This window comes from Lagenorhynchus albirostris, chromosome 17 (genome assembly GCF_949774975.1).
Source record: "Lagenorhynchus albirostris chromosome 17, mLagAlb1.1, whole genome shotgun sequence".
In the NCBI taxonomy this organism is placed as follows: Eukaryota; Metazoa; Chordata; class Mammalia; order Artiodactyla; family Delphinidae; genus Lagenorhynchus; species Lagenorhynchus albirostris.
In genome coordinates this window covers 73,979,889-73,997,367 of record NC_083111.1, presented here as the reverse complement: position 1 = coordinate 73,997,367, position 17,479 = coordinate 73,979,889, and the positions used below count along the sequence as shown (strand labels likewise).

General features: G+C 51.3%; 1 protein-coding gene across 1 annotated transcript in view; it reads right to left on the bottom strand.

Moving 5' to 3' along the window:
- Nucleotides 1-17,479, bottom strand: part of TG (thyroglobulin) — a 241,635-nt gene that overhangs the window by 15,515 nt on the left and 208,641 nt on the right. Inside the window, exons 44-45 of the mRNA XM_060127453.1 lie at nucleotides 5,052-5,233; nucleotides 2,855-2,962 (exon numbers count right to left, since the gene is read on the bottom strand). Of these exons, the coding sequence (XP_059983436.1) occupies nucleotides 2,855-2,962; nucleotides 5,052-5,233 (290 nt within the window). The remainder of the gene's footprint in view (nucleotides 1-2,854; nucleotides 2,963-5,051; nucleotides 5,234-17,479) is intronic.

Here is a 17,479-nt window from a genome sequence, read left to right as displayed (position 1 = left end):
ACAATCTCTGCCTTCAAAGAGGGGAAGGTGGAGAAGCAGATGGAAGAACTCGCGCTCTGGGTGTGAACTCCTGAGAGCCCTGGCGTTGGGGAGGCGCTGCCAGGGCACTCCACGAATGGCTTCCCACGCCTGGCCTCCCTGGATGTGGTCTGGCCTCCTGGACGTGGTGGCCACGGGATTAGGAGACCTCCTTTCATCTCTGTCCAAACCCTCGGCTCTTCTCACTGTTCCTTCTCTCCCGAATGCCTTCTCACCAGAACCCTAGCCTGGCATTTACTTCCCTTCCCACAACCTGGAGGCAGTTGCTTGAATCTAGGAAGTAAATCAAGTTGGAATTATAAACAGTTCTAAGCAGAGAGACTGCGTGTTTTAGTGGAAAGAGAATTCTGGGGCTCAGAGAAGCTATGAGTAGGTCACTGCTCTATAACTAACGGCTGCTTGTCCTTGGGGAAATCACGTGGAACTTCTTGAACCTCAGACTCTTTATCCGTAACACAGAGATGCTCTTTCCAACACCGCTGGCCTCACAAAGATGGATGTTCCGTGAAGTGTTATGAATGGAATAACCCGTTGGGGGAAACCAGGTAACGAGTGCTTGTTTAGGAAAACTAGAATGTCTGGGGGCCTGTATTAGTTTCTCATGGCTCCTGTAACAAATTACCACAAGCTTTCATGACTTTATAGCAACAGAAATTTACTGTCTCACAGTTCTGGAGACCAGGAGTCCAAAACCGGTTTCACTGAGCCAAACTCCAGGTGTGGGCAGGGCCAGGCCCCCTCTGGAGGCTCTAGGGAAGAAGCCACTCCTCTTTCCTCCAGCTCTGGTGGGTGCTAGCATTTCTTGCTTGTGGGTACATCACTCCAATCTCTGCCTCTGTGGTCACGTTGCCTCCTCTTCTACGTGTACCAAATCTCTCTCTGCTCTCTCTTATAAGGACACTTGTGAATGCACTTAGGACCCACTGGGATAATTCAGGATAGTTTTCCCACGTCAAGATCCCTAACCTAATCACATCTGCGGGACCCCTTTTCCTTATAAGGGAACATTTACAGATTTCAGAGGTTAGGACCTGGTATCTTCAGGTGACCATTGTTCAACCTACTATAGGGATGTTGCCAATTATAATAAGAAATCGTGTATGGTTGTAAGACGTCCCTTGATGCTGGTGCAAAGCGACACAGGTTAGAGAGGGATAATTTATAATCCAGATATTATTCACACCAACTCAGTGAGAGGAAACCATTGGCCTCATTTTGTAGATGAGGAAACTGAGGATCAGAGAGGCAAAGGAGCCTGCCTAAGGCTGCACAGCTGGCTAGTAGTGGAGCTCGTCCTTCAGCTCTAAAGTTCACTTTCGGGACTTCCCTGGTGGCACTGTGGTTAAGAATCCACCTGTCAATGCAGGAGACACGGGTTCAATCCCTGGTCTGCGAAGATCCCACATGCCGCAGAGCAACTAAGCCCGTGCACCACAGCTACTGAGCCTGTGCTCTAGAGCCCATGAGCCACAACTACTGGGCCCATGTGCTGCAACTACTGAAGACCATGCGCTCTAGGGCCTGCGTGCTGCAACTACTGAGCCCGTGCGCTGCAACTACTGAACCCCACAGGCCTAGAGCCCGTGCTCCGCAATAAGAAGAGCCACCGCAATGAGAAGCCTGTGCACCGCAACAAAGAGTGGCCCCTGCTCACCCGAACTAGAGAAAGTCCACATGCAGCAACGAAGACCCAACACAGCCCCCCCAAAAAAGTTGACTTTCTTACACTCAGTAACAGACCATGGACATGGGCGATGGATGTCCTTGCTCCATATGTCCTTGCTTCATACTCTCGTATGAGATGAAGCAACACACTCTGGCCTCTTGTGACACCTGACCCCCTGACATTCTGTTACCAAAGGAGCTCCAATGTGAAGTGGCTAATCTGATGTAATTTGTGGGAATCACATCAGATTATGTGGGAAGTTACTGGCCCAGCACTGGAGGGATCTGGGGTTTTCCAGCACAGGTGAAGAGCTCAGGACTGTAAGGTCATGAAGAAGTAGAACACGCGGCCTCACAGTCCTCCCTCCAATGCCCTGGAAACCTTGTGCCCCAGCGACGCACGTTGCTTTGCCTCCCACTGGCCGAGACCAAATATGCCTTGTGACACCACTCCTCTCTGTTCCTTTGTTTAGCTGATGGCGCTATGAAAACTGAACCTTTGTTCTTTTCTTCTTTACTTTTCAATCTTTTCTTTGGCTTCCGGGAAACTAGGATCACATCCTGGGCCCACTGGTCGCCGCTTCCTTTATCACTGGTTTTCTTTTGCTTGTATCTCTTATTTTTCTTTTCCATTTTGATAATTTTATTGCACTGGAGACTTTTATTATAAGATACATTGAACTTATTCTGGAAGTTAGAAGGGTATATAAATTAGGGGTAAATAAAACTCCTTTTGTTGCAAAAGAAATCTTTTTATACTTTGGAAAGTCATTTTCTTAAATTAAGCTGAGTGTTCAGTTTTTAGAGACATAAACAGGTAGGATTAATAAAGATGGCTCCTCCCCCCAAGCCAGGTCAGTCAACGAATGCCTGATGTTGCAATTCCAAACTGCTTCCTATATCTTTTATTTGACTTGCTCTTCCTACAAGGCTGTGAGATAAAGTGGTGATTACTATTCTACCCATTTTTCAGATGATAAAACTGAGACTCAGAAAAGTTAAGTGACGCGTCCCATGTCATCGAACCAGGACTTGTATGACGGTCCTGCCTTCTTTTCTCTGCTGCCCTGTGGGTCACAGAAGTGACAGGGACCCTCGGCCAGATTCTCTTTGTGTGCCAACACCTGCTGTGGCCACGCAGCCACCTTACCTGCTGTGGCCGTAGCTTTCAGGAGCGTGATACATGAAGACGTTTCCTTGGGCTCTCCTTGCCCAGTGTCTGGCCATGTCGATCACAGGACAGATGATAAAGTAGGCCCTGGTGAGAGGAGGACAGACGATGGGGTCTAGCTATGCACAGCTCTATGGACAACAGTGCCGGGTAAAGGCTTCTCCCAGGCAAGGGACCTGGGCCACCAGCCAGCCCCTCTGCATAGGCCTGCAGAGAACACCCCCCGCCCCTCCTCACACCCTCCAGCTTTCCTCTCGCCCCTGCTGGCCCCACTGCTGGTGCATGGTCCAGCCTGCTTCACGGAGGGCCACGAGCACACACTATGTCCATACGATGCATCGCAGGGTCAAGAGTCCCATGGGACAAACATCTTCCCAGGACATCAATTTTACTCAAAGACTTGGGAGCAAAACATTTTATATTAAAATAAATATAATATACTATGAAGCTGAACATAAAATAATTGTGCATTCTGAAGGAAGATGGAGACCTCAGGGACGTTTCAGGTTATGACACCTTTAGACCAGTGGCTCTCAGCTGGGATGCCTCCACGCTCCAGAAGACGTTTGGCAATGTCTGGGGGACACTTTTGGTTGTCACAGCTGGGAGTGGAAGGTTCCACCCTGGCAGCGCTGTGGATGGACCTTGCCGAGGAGACTGGAGGCAGGGAGGCCCATGGAGGCTGCTGCCTCAGTCTGGCCAGGAGAGAATGAGGACCTGGCCTAAGGGAGGAACGGAGTCCACCTCCTCAGTGAAGCCTTTTTTGGTTACCTGCCCTCCTTCAGGCCTCTGCTCTTGCCCTTGTTCACAGATTGTCCTCAAAGACAGTTACAGGCAAAGTTGGGGCAAGAATGAACATAGGTTTCTGAACTCTAGCCCTGAGCTCTTTCTACAACATTGATCTAAGCCAGTCCCGACTTGGCTGTGAGCCTCTCAGGGTCCAGGATTTGGACATCTGTGAGTTCTTCAGGTCCAGTCTGGGGCTGGGCCTCCAGGAATAGGTGTTGGCTATTTTGTTCAAAGCTGAGCTCTCTACTAGAAGGAAAATTAGAGCCTTCCTGTCCCCAAGATGCCAGGGGGTGGTACAAAGTTTTATTCTGAACTAGTGAACCTCTGATTGGAAACCACAGGCTCCTGGGAGGAATGACCAAGCAGGACAGTGGGCCTCAACATCCGAGTCAAGTTCAGCAGAGGCCTCTGAGCCTTGACAGTGGCTCTGTCCCGGGGGACAATGAGCAAGGGCCAGCGTGGACCTCCCTCCCCGAGGACGGGAAAGAAGTTACAGGATGCGGAAACCACCTGACCACACTCTCCTGGCTTGGAGGGGGGCCTGTCAGGGAAACAGAACATGTCAAGCGGCCCGTGAGGAACTCAAAGGTGACACGAGAGTTGGAGTCCCCACTGTGGTCTCATCCCAGGGGGCTCTGCAGGCAGAGAGAACTGGAATCCTGGCTATCTCTTGACGGTGCTGAGAGGGACATTCTGGGGACGGCAGAGCTTGTGACGGGTGCAGGCACCCACTAACCCCTCTTGGGTTGGGGGACCTGGGCGGACTTTCCCAGGGAAGGAAGCTTGAAGCAGCGGACTTGAGCAACAAGACGCATAAGCAGTGAGTGCAGAAACAGCACTCCCCACCCCCGGGAAGGGGATGTACGGCGTCAGGAGCCCTGGGTCTTCTGTTCTGGGTGTGACATCAGGCACAAGCCTTCCCCTGTCTAGGCCTCCATTTCCTGTGGAAGGTGAACTCTGGCCGCCCAGCAGAGTCACCTGGGGGAGCCTTGAAAACTACCGATGCTTACGAGGCCTGGGCTCTAGCCACCCTTGGAGCTCTCCTCGCGCTGTTCTCAAGGGCAGCAGGGGTCCAGGTACTGGGCTGGAGGTGGGGTCCTCTCTGCTGACTGCCCCCCGCCCGCTCTCCATCCACACAAGCTGAGCGCGGCGAACCGAGAGGTTCGGGGCATATCCAAGCAGGCACCCTCTAACGGTGCGCGAGCACCACGGAGGGGAGGGGTGGGTCACCCTCGTGTCTCCCACTGGCGGGCAGGCAGCCCGCGCTGTGGACTGAATGACCGACACAGATGAAGCAGCAGCACCAGGCCCCGGTCCTCCCGGGGGATCCGGGCATCCCCACGGCCTCGGGGAGGCGGAGGCAGGACGGCGCGCCCAGGCGGCTCACCTCGCGGCCGCCTCCAGGGCGCGGGAGAAGGCGGCGTAGTCATCCGCGTGGTGCTCCAGGGAGTAGTACCACGTCGCCGCAGCCTGCACGCGCTCGTCCGCCGCCTCGCCGCCCAGAGAATTCTGCAGCGCCTGGTAAAAGGCTGTTTTGCTACTGGTCCGGCCTTGACTTTCCTCAAATTGCTTAAAAGAAAATATATGGAAAATCCCCAGTCAGATTCTGAAAGGCCCGACTGAGCATAGCTCAAGCCCTTGGTCTAGAATTTTCTCTCTCGGAGGCAGTGGAAGACGGCGAGAAGTGCGTGGGAGCTGGAGCCGGACTGCCTGGTGGAAATCCCAGCTCTGCCCTTTTCCAGCTGTGTGGCTTTAAACAAGCACCTGTACCCCTCTGTGCCTGCCTGAAGGTGGACACAGTGGAGCCCCCAAGCAGGGTGGCGGTGAGGGTTAAAAGGGTTCATACACGTGAAGCCCTGAAAATGGCGCCTGGTGCCTAATAAGTGCTCACTGAACACAAGTCTTTGTCGCAGGCTGATCACAGGTCTCACGCGTGCTCGTGCACTTGGTTCTCAGCCAGCTTGTCACCTGGTTTTGTTAGGAGAGCTAACTTCAGTCGCATTCACTGACTCAAGCATTCAACGTAGGGACACTGCCTGTACCCTTTTCTACTGATAGACACACTCTTGGTCCAGGGCCAGCGGCTTGCTAGGCCTGGGAAACAGCCCTGAACACGCTAATCAAGGTCCCTGCTCTCAAGGGCCTTGCGTTCTAGTGGGTGGAGACGGAAAATAAGCAAAGAGTTGTGCAGTTCATCCGGGACAGGTGCTATGAAGAGAAACGGAGCAGGGTGAAGGGATGGGGCAGGGCTGTTTTATATAGGATGGGCAGGGAAGGCAGGGAGCTCTGTGGGATGTGTGTCCAGATGGAGATAACTCTTTCTCCCTCCCTCCCTCCCTCCTTTCCTTCCTTCCTTCTTTCCTCCTTTTTCTTTCTTCCTCAGTCTCTTTTTTCTCTCTTCTTTTTAAGATTTATTTTTAAATCGAGGTAACATTGGCTTATGACATTATATAAGTTTGATGTGTCCAACATTCCATTCCTACTTCTGTGTACCCTACAGCACACTCACCACCAAAGGTTCAGTTTCCGTCTGGTCACGCACACTTGAGTCAGTAAATGAAACTGAAGTTAATCCCTTTTACCCATTTGCCCTCGCCCCAACCCTCCTGCCCTGGTCACCACTATCTGTAGCTACGTGTTGATTTTTGTTCGGTTTGTTTTGTTCATTTGTTTGTTTCCCATATGAGTGAAATCATATGGTATTTGTCTTCCTCCTCCCCCTTCCTTCCTTTCTTATCCTGTCTGCCTGGGAGAGTCTGGGGAGGCCATGTCATCCCCTCAGGACTCAGTTTCCTCATTTCTGAAGACAAGGGGTGGGGAGGGAGTATCAGTGACGCAGCTCTGGTGTCGGAGATCCAGACCCCTCGGCCCTTGTACGGTCCTGGGATGTGTGTTTACATATTTCTAGGCTCTTATTTCAACACTGACATGTGCTTATCAGGATATCCTGACATGTTTAAATTGTTTTTCTAAACATTACCAAGCACACAGGAATGTGATTAGAATTCAAGGAGTGGGTATGATCAGTAAGTGACCCCTTCCGTCCGAGACACTCTTTCAGCACATCCTGGGGTTCTGGGCTGGACTGCCTTCAGCCTGGCTCACCAAGAGGCTGGACCAGTGGCTGGAATCACTGATCAGAGGCACGTCTGCTGGTGGCCACACACCAGCTTCAGGAGAGATGAGGAAAGGAGACAGGGAGAGGTGTGCAAAAAGGGCTTCATTTGAATTCTGTCTATATTCTATCTATCTATCTTTGTTATCTATCTATAACGGGTTATTTCTTGGAAAAAGATCTGAAGCGAATGTGGCAAAATATTAATATCTGTTAAATCTGAATAGTGATGTTTCTTATATCAGTGTTTTTTTATATCAAATATTTCTGACCATGATATATAATAAAAAAGACATTTTATACATGCAGAATTCACACACACACACTCACCCTCAATGCCTGTAGTAACGTTCACGAACAACATTCATACTCATTGCTGTTAACATACGTGATATATCTGATAGTTTCCATTCTATTCTATTCTAGTCTAATCTAGTCTATTCAAAAATGCCTGCCTGAAATCTACTTAATTGACTTCACAGCCTACTAATAGTTTAGGGGGAAACCTGCATTATGTTATTCCCTGTTATTTTCTGAGTTTTTGGAATATTTTATCACAAAAATTATATTAGTCACCATTCGCATAACTCCAATTATTGCCAAACATTTAGCATGCGTATTTCACTGAATATCAAAATCACCATATGAGTTGGGCAGTTGCATAGACCCATTGCCAAATTCCAGTGAAACCTGCACATAAGGGGCTTAGCACAGCTCTGGGCACACATGGTCAGTAGCGGCGAGCGATTACTATTGCCCTGTCCCAGGTGCAGGCAGGGGCCCCTGGGGGTCTTTAAGATGCTGCGCTGAATCCCCAGGTGCTGTTATTGTCAGTTTAACGCCTAGTGTTCCAGAACTACCAAGCAGCAGAGGGGCACGCAGGGCTCTAGCGGGTGCCCAGGAAATAAGTGTTGGACAAATGAATGGAAGAGACACTGACCTTCATAGAGATAACACAGGTGAGGCTGCAAGTCCAAAGTAAAACCTCCTAGATTCAAATCCCAGAGCTGGAAAGACCTGGGCTTGGATGCCCGCTTTGCTACGTATTAGTTATGTGACCTTGGGCAACTTACTGAATCCCTCTCTGCCTTTGTTTTCTCCTCTGTACAATGGGCACAATAATATTACCCTCTTCATAAAACTGTCCTGAGGTTAAATGAGATGACACCTACACACTCTTAGCATGATGTCGGCGGCTGGGTGTCTGCAGCTCAGCTGGCCCAGGGGAGCCCATGCTTTAGAGCCAGGCCTGATCCAGGCTGGTCCCGCTGGCTGTGGGTCCAGATCCTTGGGAACTCCTCTTCCGGATCACTGCTAGAAAACGACTGACCTCACCCAAAGGACAGAGCCTCCTTCACGGGTGCTGCGGAAACTCTTTCCATAAGATGCACCTTTTAGGAGCAGCAGGGCACCAAGCCCTGGGCCTTGCCAGAAGTACCTCCAACCATCTGAACAATTCCATGGCTAGAATGCTAAAGGGAGGGGCCCAGGTTCTGCTTCCACAAGATTGCAATTTTTTCCCGATTCTGAGTGGATCTGAGCCTCTGAGACAAGCTGGGCCGTGGCTGCATCCACAGTCAGTATTTTGAAGAGACGGTTGGAGTGCGGATCTGAGCCCCCTGGGGGCGCGTGGGGGTGCGAAGGGGCCCGTTCTCAGGAAGACCCAGGTCTCTTCCTTCTTGGCGAGGACAGAAGCACAGATGCTGTTGCTGGTTTAATTAGAGAGGCAGCAGGAGGGATGTGGCTACCACGTGACTGCCAAGCCAGGGCCGAAGCCACAAGCTGTAATGACAGGCAAGACGTGCCTCAGAGGCGGGTTTGCTGGGCCTGGGCTCATTAAGGGCCATCGAGAATTGTATTCATTATTATCAAATGGGTGACAGTAGATATTACTTCTCTCTCCCCTCTGGTTAGTAAATTACTAAAAGTAGGTGCCCTTGTGTTCACCCCAAGTTTGAGAAACAGGATGACAGCCACGTTGCTGCAGGGTCCTTATCTTCAAGTCACTGTTCAGTCAACAAATTTCTGTGCAGCGCCTGCATGTGCCGGGAGCAGCTCCAGGCATCTGGGGTGCATCGGGGAACCGTACAGCCCACGTTCCTGGCCCTTTGGGGGCTTTTAGTCGAGTTCGGGGGAGGGACGGCACAGGACAAGTCTTTGTAACAGAGGAGGTTCGGTGGTGATCACTATGGCACAAGCGAACAAGCAGGGTTGGGGAGGGCGCAGGGTGCTGGCTGGTGAGGGTTGAAATCGTAAATGGGCTCATGGGATGGGCCTCGGACCTTGTGGAGGACAGCGGAGCTGAGACTGGAGGGAAGCGGGTGTTGGGCGTGGGCTCTGCAGGGCCGCAGGAGGGAGCCCGGGAGCTGCTGCTTCTTACTGCTTCTCTTCTGCCATGTGGGTCCCACGAGGCTGCTCGGAACCCCAAGGTGATCCTCAGAGCTCTCCATACACCCGCACCATCCTCTACTCTCAGGGACTCTTCCCGAATGCCCTCCCTCTTCTTGGACCAGGGGACACTCCTTCCCTCTGAGGCTGATGCCTCACTGCCCGGCGCTCTAGGGACCCTCCCCTCTGCTTGTTCAGCGACGTCACTGGGTAAATCTCCCCCCTCTTAGAACATGCGATGTGCAACTCTCCGTGACTCCTACCGCCACCCAGAAGGAAACGCCAGCCAAGGTGTCTGTCTGTCCACCTCGGCGTTCCCAGCGCAGGGAATTCACCCCTCACCCCACAGCTACCTGGCCCCTCCACTCCCCCACCTCCACGCTTGCCAAGGTCGCTGATGGTCAGCGCCAATGCCGGCGCAGCTCACCATCCCAGCCTGGGGCTCTTTCTTGCCTGGACTTGGTGACCCTCCCCATCTCCTTTTCCATAAAATTCTCCATCTCGGGTTCATTTCTGAACCTCCCTGCCACCTGGCTGTCTTGCCCACTTTAAATGCTGATGTCGCCCCCCCCCCACAGTTGCCACCCCTGCCCTTTCGCATCCCCTTCTGTCCACACACGCTCATGAGGTGGTACCATTTCCTCCCTTTGTTTCGACAGTGATCCGTAAGTTGATGATTCCTAAGTCTCTCTCCAGCCTATGTGTACTTCCTCACCTCCAGAACCTTCTTCCCCTCCTATTTTCCCAACCTCAGTGATGAAGACCAGTACCCAGCAACCTGATTAGAAAAGAGATGTTTCCCGGCTCCTCCCACTTCCTCATCTTCCCCAGTGCTCTGCTGTACCACGGTCCTGTTGAGTCTCCTCCTGAGGACGTCTCAACACACTCCTCCTGTCCACTCCTCCTGCCCCATCGGGGCTCCTTCCCTCCTCCTCTCCTTCCCACCCTGGGACAGAAGCACTGACAATGTTCTCTGGGGAGTGGGGACCACAGGAGGAGTGCTTTGTACACGGAAGATAGTTAATTAACTTTCGTACCTTGATTACTCTTGATGTTATGCAAAATGGTTATGACTTCGTAAGTTTGAGAAGAGGGAGACCTGGGGCAGCATCTCCAAAGGCAATTGGGTGAACTCTGAAAGGATGAATGAATGAACAAATGCCCCCAGAATTCTCTAGAGCTCTGAGGTAGGTAGAGACACAAATACTCTTTCATTTAATGGGCATAAATGAAAGACATACTGTTGGCCAGCAACTGAGGATTTGAAATGAACATGACACAGATCTTGCCATGGGACAGCCTGGTAAGGTCGCAGAGGTAATGTGGCAATGAATGAAGTGGTCATGAAACCTGGCTGAGGGTTGGTGTCCAGTGGAGATGGAGGTACAGTGGAAAGAGGGTGAGTTTGGGAAGCACATGACCACTTCCTCACTCTCCCCTCAGCCTACTCTGATCAGTCCGGCCTTCCACTAACCCCACTGAAATGGCCCTTACCAAGGGCGCCCAGGACCTACATCCTGTCAGGTCCAGGGTCAGATCTCTGCACTCAACTCACACCACTTCCAATGACATTGTACACTTGACCTCGGCTTCCTTTCAGAAAAACGTTCTTTTCTTGGCTTTCTGTGACATCATAGTTTCCTGGTTTTCCTCCAAATCCATATATATAGCTCTGAACTCTCTCTTCAACTCCCAACTCATCTACTCAGCTGCCAATCTAAGATATATCCCAAATCTGGGCATTTCTCACCATTACCACGTCTTTAACCTTCATCTAACATGGCAGCTTGCTCCCTGGACCTCGCAATGGACCTCAGCCTGGTCTCTACCTCCTTTGTTACCCTTCCATAGTCAATTTTCCATAGAGCTGCCAGAATGCTCTTTAAAAAGATGAATCAGCCTAGTTGATTTACAATGTCGTATCTGCATGGTAAAACTATTTTAAAAAATAATAATAAAGTGAAGTTTCCTGATTACTAAAAAAGAAAGAAAAAAAAAGATGAATCAGTACGATCATTCTCTAACTTAAAACTTTCTGATAACTGCCCCCTGCAAGTAGAATAAGTCACTCTTCTGATGACCTAACAGGTCCCTGCAACACATCTGCCTTCCTCCCTACTGCTTCCTCCATCATCCACTGGGTTTCCCAGCAACTGGCCTTCTGTGTCCCCCAAACCAGCGCTGCCTCAGCCCTTTGCACTGGCCCCTCGCCTCACTCGCCCCACAGCTGGCCCTTCTCATCAGAAACCACTTCCCTGAACTCCGTACAAAAGTGCTTTCCCCCATTGCATCACTTCCTCTCCCGTTACACTTTCCTTCAGAGCACTCTTCAAGATCTTAAACTCCTACTTTCTCTGCTTACGCATCCCTGTCTGTGTCCTCTCCCGAGAAGAGAAACTCCATGAGCCAGGAGCCTTATCTGTTCGGGTTACAACTTTCCCCCCAGCCTGGAGGAGAGCCCTCAATGAGCATGTGCTGGCTGCATGCACGAATCAACTCGGGACCGCTCCTGCCCCAACCACTGGGTGTGGATGTGACGGGACAAGGGGCCAATCTCTCCACCATCCAGCAGGCCCGGTGTCCAGACCCCACCATCATTGCAGGGGCACACGATAAAACGTTCCTTTTAATTTAAAATCAGAAGAAAAAATAAATATGATGATAATGGATATATAAGAATGAATCCAGTCTACATTCATCTTTTACCTGCACGGTCAGAAAATACTTTTACTGTTCTGGGGGGACAAGTCAACCCCGCCAATCCCTGGCTTCCTCTGCACTGAGAATGATAACCCCACGCATCAGGGCCGGGGGACACTTAGACAAGGCGCCGTGCGTGCGTGACCACTCTGAGGGCCAGGTGGCTACAGTGCTGGCGTGGAGGGGTCCCAGCGTGGTCCCCAGGGGTTGGGTACTGTCTCCTTCACCTAGAAGTCCTCTCATAACTGCAGGGCTGGTCACCCTGTGCCCGTTCAAAGCCTAAAGAGAAGGCAGCCCCAGCTGGTTAGGCAGCCTGCCTGAACTGCGTGGCTAACGCAAGGAATTGTGACCCACTTTTCTAATTCCAGGTCCTGGGCTCTCCAGAGAGCCTCACGATGCCTGGGGTTGGGATCCTCGAACCACCCCACCCCAAAGGGCTGGGGAATCCGGTGCAGCAGCCCCTCTCCGCAGGAAGTCCATGTACTTCCCTGGGACTCCTGTACCGTCCTCTGCTATCATCTGTCACCAAAGGCTTGATTTTCCCAGGCTGGAGCTTGTGCCAGCGCCTGGGCTGCCAGGTGCCACTTTCCAATTCTTAGGCGGGCTGCCCTCCCCCTCCCTACTCTCCGCAGGGCCCCCATCCCACCTGCTCCTGGATGAGGCCAACTCCTGGCCAAGCTCAGGGGCACCTCAGCGGCAGCGATTCTGATTTTTCTCGCCTTCCTTGGAGATGCCTCTGCTTTGGAGGAGAAGGCAGAGCATCGCCTCTTGGAACAAATCTGCTTTTGATCATGCAAATTAATGCCCGGTTAATGTAGGCAGACTGTCAGTTTCACCAGTTAGGGGGAGAGAGAGAGAGAGAGAGAGAGAGAGAGAGAGAGAAGAGAGGGAAAAATCCCCACCATGGCAACTGATGAAGAATTTCAACAAAAAGCTGCTACTTCAGAAAATAAGATCGTCCTCTGTGAACAGAGCCTTTCCAGGCGTCTCAGGCAGCGCTGATGTTCCGCGGGTATGTGGTTAACTTTGCTGGTATCATTAAGACTCCTTGGGTGGGCCATAGATGGCTTGGGGTGGTAAGTGGGTGAGGGTGTTCACGTGGAATCTCTGGAAGCCCTACCCAACATCTTTGGGCTGCGGGAATTTAGTGGGTCTCCGCTGATGTGATGGACGCGTGAGTCCGGGGGCTCACTTGGGGTGGGAGGGACATCTGCCCCTCCTGTGGCTTCCCCCAGGGAGCTGGGTGGTGTGTGTTTGTGGGCTGGGCTCCGGATGGTACTGATGCAGGGTGGCATGAGGAGAAAGCGTGTGTGTGCGTCTGCCAGGATTTGGAAAATTGGTTCAGGTCAGGCGAGGTGATTTAGTGATTGTGCGTCCTCTGTATTCCTGCTTTCTTGGGATTCTTCTCTGGATTGGGGACAATAGCTTTGGATACTGACCATAGTAGTACAGTTAAAGAATTAAGGGAAAAACTAATATTTATCGAGCACATGGTATTTTCCAGACATTGCTGCATGTATGATTTCCTTCAATATCTTTATGAGGATATGTACTAATAATCTCCCGATTTTACAGATAGGGAAACTGAGGCTCAGGCTCTGGAGAACTCATATACCCCTGATTACAATCCATGGACACCCAGGGCACTCTCCCCGCTCCGTTGACAGACAGCTGGGGGAACAGGGTCCTGGTCAGTTCCTTCGTCACTGGGTCACTACTGCTGGCAGTGCCACTGCGGGTCCAGTGACCCCCCCTTCCCTAACTGCCCTGAGGTCCTACAGTAGGACGACCATCTCTCCAAATAGTGTGTATCAAACTGCATTTTAGTTACTTACTTTTGCCCATTTTCTATTTCGTTACTTGACTGAGCTCCCCGAGGGCAGGGTTTAATTTGTATTGATGCCCCCAGACACCTAGCACGGCACCTGGCACGTAGTAAGTGACCTTGTGAAGTATCCCCATGACTAGATGAATAGGTCTCTGTGTTGGGAAAACCTACTTGAGACCCTGTTCTAGGCGGATGTGGACATTTTCTACAGTTGCAGGTATGTTCTGCTTCTCAGCACAGACAGGGTGGGAAGGGCTCGGCCCATGTGGATGGACAGAGGATTCGGGAAAGGAATCACTGGGATGGAGGCCCTCAGGAACGTGCCATCCTGGGTTTCTCCTCGGCTAACGGCAGCTGGACTCAGGGGCTATGAAGCCTTCCAGGTGGAAATGGAGAAACCCACAACCCAACGCTGAATACAGGTCACGAGCAGGCTGAGGAAGGGAAGGCAACCCGGAGGGCACGAGTGAGCAGAATGTTTGGAAATAAAAGAGGAACTTCAATACCACCTCCAGAGGGCAGCTGGTAGCTTGGTTCCCACGTGGGTGTCCATGCTACTCCATGGCATTTCTGTGTTGGGCATGATTCTGAGGATTATTCCTCTGGGCTATGATCTGGCTGTAGGGTGGTGTAGGTGGTGCTAGTGCATTTCCATCCCTGTCCTAACTTTAGCACACAAAGCGCCCCCAGTTGGAGCCAGAGGACCTTCAGTGGAGACTTGGCTTTGCAAATGACTAGCTAGTAGACCTTGGGACAATCATTAAACCTCTCGATACTTATTTCTCCCTCCGTACAATGGTGTTAAATGTTCGTTCGTGGGTGCGGAGCTCATAGCATCATGGCTGAGAGAAAAGAAGAATGTGGGTGCAACTGCAAAGCCCTTTGAACCGAGGGGCCCTGATTCTAGCTGGGTTTGTGCTCACCCGGCATATGCTGTCATTGCTGGACAACAAGCTCGTGGAGGGAAGGCCTGGCTTTTCCCAGAGGGCTGGGATGGCAAAAGGGTGCCTTTGGCGTTGAATTCTGGCTTCTCTCTGAACTGGTTTCCCATCTGAGCGATAAGAATAATAATCCCTGATCCATAGGGTGATAAGAATCCCTGATCCATAGGGTGATAAGAATCCCTGATCCATAGTGTGATCCCTGATCCATGATCCATAGGGTCGTTTGGGAATAAACGACCTCCTTGAAGACTCCTAGGTCAGACCCATAATTTCATTCTTTCCACTGAATAAAGATTCATTGAGCACTCACTGTGTGCCAGCCACTTTTGTAGGCACCACAGATATAGCAGAAAGCAAAACAGATAAAGTCCCAGAGCTCCTGGGGCTCACATTCCAGAGGAGGAAGAAACAGAGTAGACGAATACAGAACATGTCAAGGGGAACAGGTGCTGAGGACGGGGGGCAGGATAAAGGGGAGAGAGGGTGCTGGGGGTGTGGATGCCTTTGCCACCAGAGTGGTCCAGGATGAAGGAAGTGAGGGAATGAGGTACCTGGGGAGGAACATTCTAGAAGGGGGAACAGAAAGCGCCAAGACCCTAAGGTGGGAGTGTGCGCGGCAGATTTGAGGAGCACCACAGGGACCGGTTAGGCTGAAGCACAGTCAGCGGGAGGAGGCGGGCAGCAGGAACGAGGTCAGAGGACAAACAGTGGCCACGTCAGATAGTGGGCGTTAAGGACTGTGGCTTTTCCTCTGCATGAGCTGAGACCACTGGACGGCTTTAAGAAGAGGAGTGATGTGATCTGACTTACACCGTAAAGGGATTACTCCAGCCCCTGTGGCTCTCATAGAGCAAAGGGGGCAAAGCCAGAAGCAGGGAGATGGTTGGGGGCCATTGCAAAGCTCCCGGAGAAAGATGATGGCAAGCATCAGGGTGGTGGCAGAAGAGGTGGGAGAGGGGGTTGGAAACATCTTGAAGATAGACGTGCTGATGGAATGCTGGTAGGCAGAGAGAGAGGTTTGGAGTCTGGGTTGCTGTTTATTGAGATGGTGAAGACAGCGGGGGCATAAGCTGGTTGGGGGTGGGGACATAAGTGGAATCAGCAGTTCATTTTTGCTGTGTTAAGACTGAGAAGCGATCAGACATCTAAGTGAAGACGTCAAGTAGACCCTGCGCTAACCCAGTCTAGAGTTCAAGGGAAAAGCCCAGGTGGGAGGTACAGAGTGGGGCTGGAGGTACATGTTCAGGAGATGCCGGCATGTAATGGCACTGCAAGTGTGGACTTGGCCTCAAACCCGACTGTTACTGCATCCCTGCTTCTCCCAACTGTCCACAGCAGTCAGCACCTAGGTGGGTTCCCAGCGGGATGCAGGCTCACAAGAACCACCCAACGACTGCACTAGCACCTGTTCAAAGGAGAATAAATGGAGAAGGGAAGTCAGACAGGAATAGTCAGCCTGTTCCCTATTCTGGTGCCTGGACTTGAGGGCACGCTCTCCCACCCATCTCCTTCCTGGTGCAGGCAGTGAGCTCTGTCAGCAGACACGATCTTTCTTTGCAAGCGGACCAAGGAAACATCTCCTTGAAAGCCTCAGAGGGAAACTCAATGCATTGTTGAGGAGGGCTTCCAGTCCTCTGGATGCAGGTTCCCTGCTGGAGGGGGTTCAGAAATTCAGGGCAGAGGTGGGAAACTCCCAAGATGCTGCTGGGAGAGGACCAGGAAACACCAAGGCAGCCGCAGACAATCCTCTTACAATGGGTTGGCATCACCCGAAAATATAAACTTGAGCTGCCCTATGGTCAACCCCAGCACCAAGACTGCCAGTAACAGCTCCCCTCCCCCCAGCCCCGACGGATGGCCCTTCCACTGGGGGTGGGAGGAGTACAGGAACGTGCTGCTGGGGCCTGCTTCTAGGACGATTCCCCAGGCTCCCGGGAATGGAGTTCTCTCTCTCTCAGGTCGGAGATGGCTGGGATGCATTTCCAGTGCATGGTCCAAAGAACCGAGCTGTGAGGATATAGCATCTTCTGCACAAAGATTTCCACATCCTCCCCTGACGGGCAGTGTGGAATGAGGTGTTGCATGGAAGAGGGTCCAGGGCCGATGGCCATGTCTTTCCATGCTGCCCATGCTGTAGGGCATCGTCTCTCTCGGGCAGCACGCAGAGAGTGCAGCGCAAATGTAAGGACGTTCGTTTCTTTCTCTTGCTTTATAATTCTTTGTTTTTGTGAATCTTTTTAACGCTTAGTTTAAGAGTACTCATGTATATAATTTATACTCAAATGACTGTGCTTACTATTTTCTAACTGATGACGGGCTTGATCAAAGTAGTGGGAATTTGAAGACCCACTACTTTAGAGAAGAAAAGCCCAGGGCTAGTGGTGGAGAGTGGCATTGTTTCAGTGTTTCCTGAGTGTTAGTCTGGTTCAATAATCAAGTTGCAGCCCCTTGAAGTAAAGGGCTGAGTCACATATGGACGCTCGGCAGAAAAAGGTAGAGATGGATCAGGGGCAAAAGTTCCTTCTCCATGGCTGTGAGCCAACGGGATGGAAGCTGTTAGTGACCTAAGCTCTGCTCTATGCCACCCCCCAATACGCACACACACAACGCAACACAATGCTCTCTATTTATACATATACATATATATGCACACATATATGCCTATGTGATGTATTCTCACGTATATTAGTAATGTTAAATTCATAGTATTCTTTTTCACATTGCCACACCTCCTGGGATAGCCCATGTTAATTGCTTGCTGTGTATCTTTCTGCAGCACTATCCTTTCACACAGAAATAAATACAATTATACACATTTACATTTTACACATATACACAGG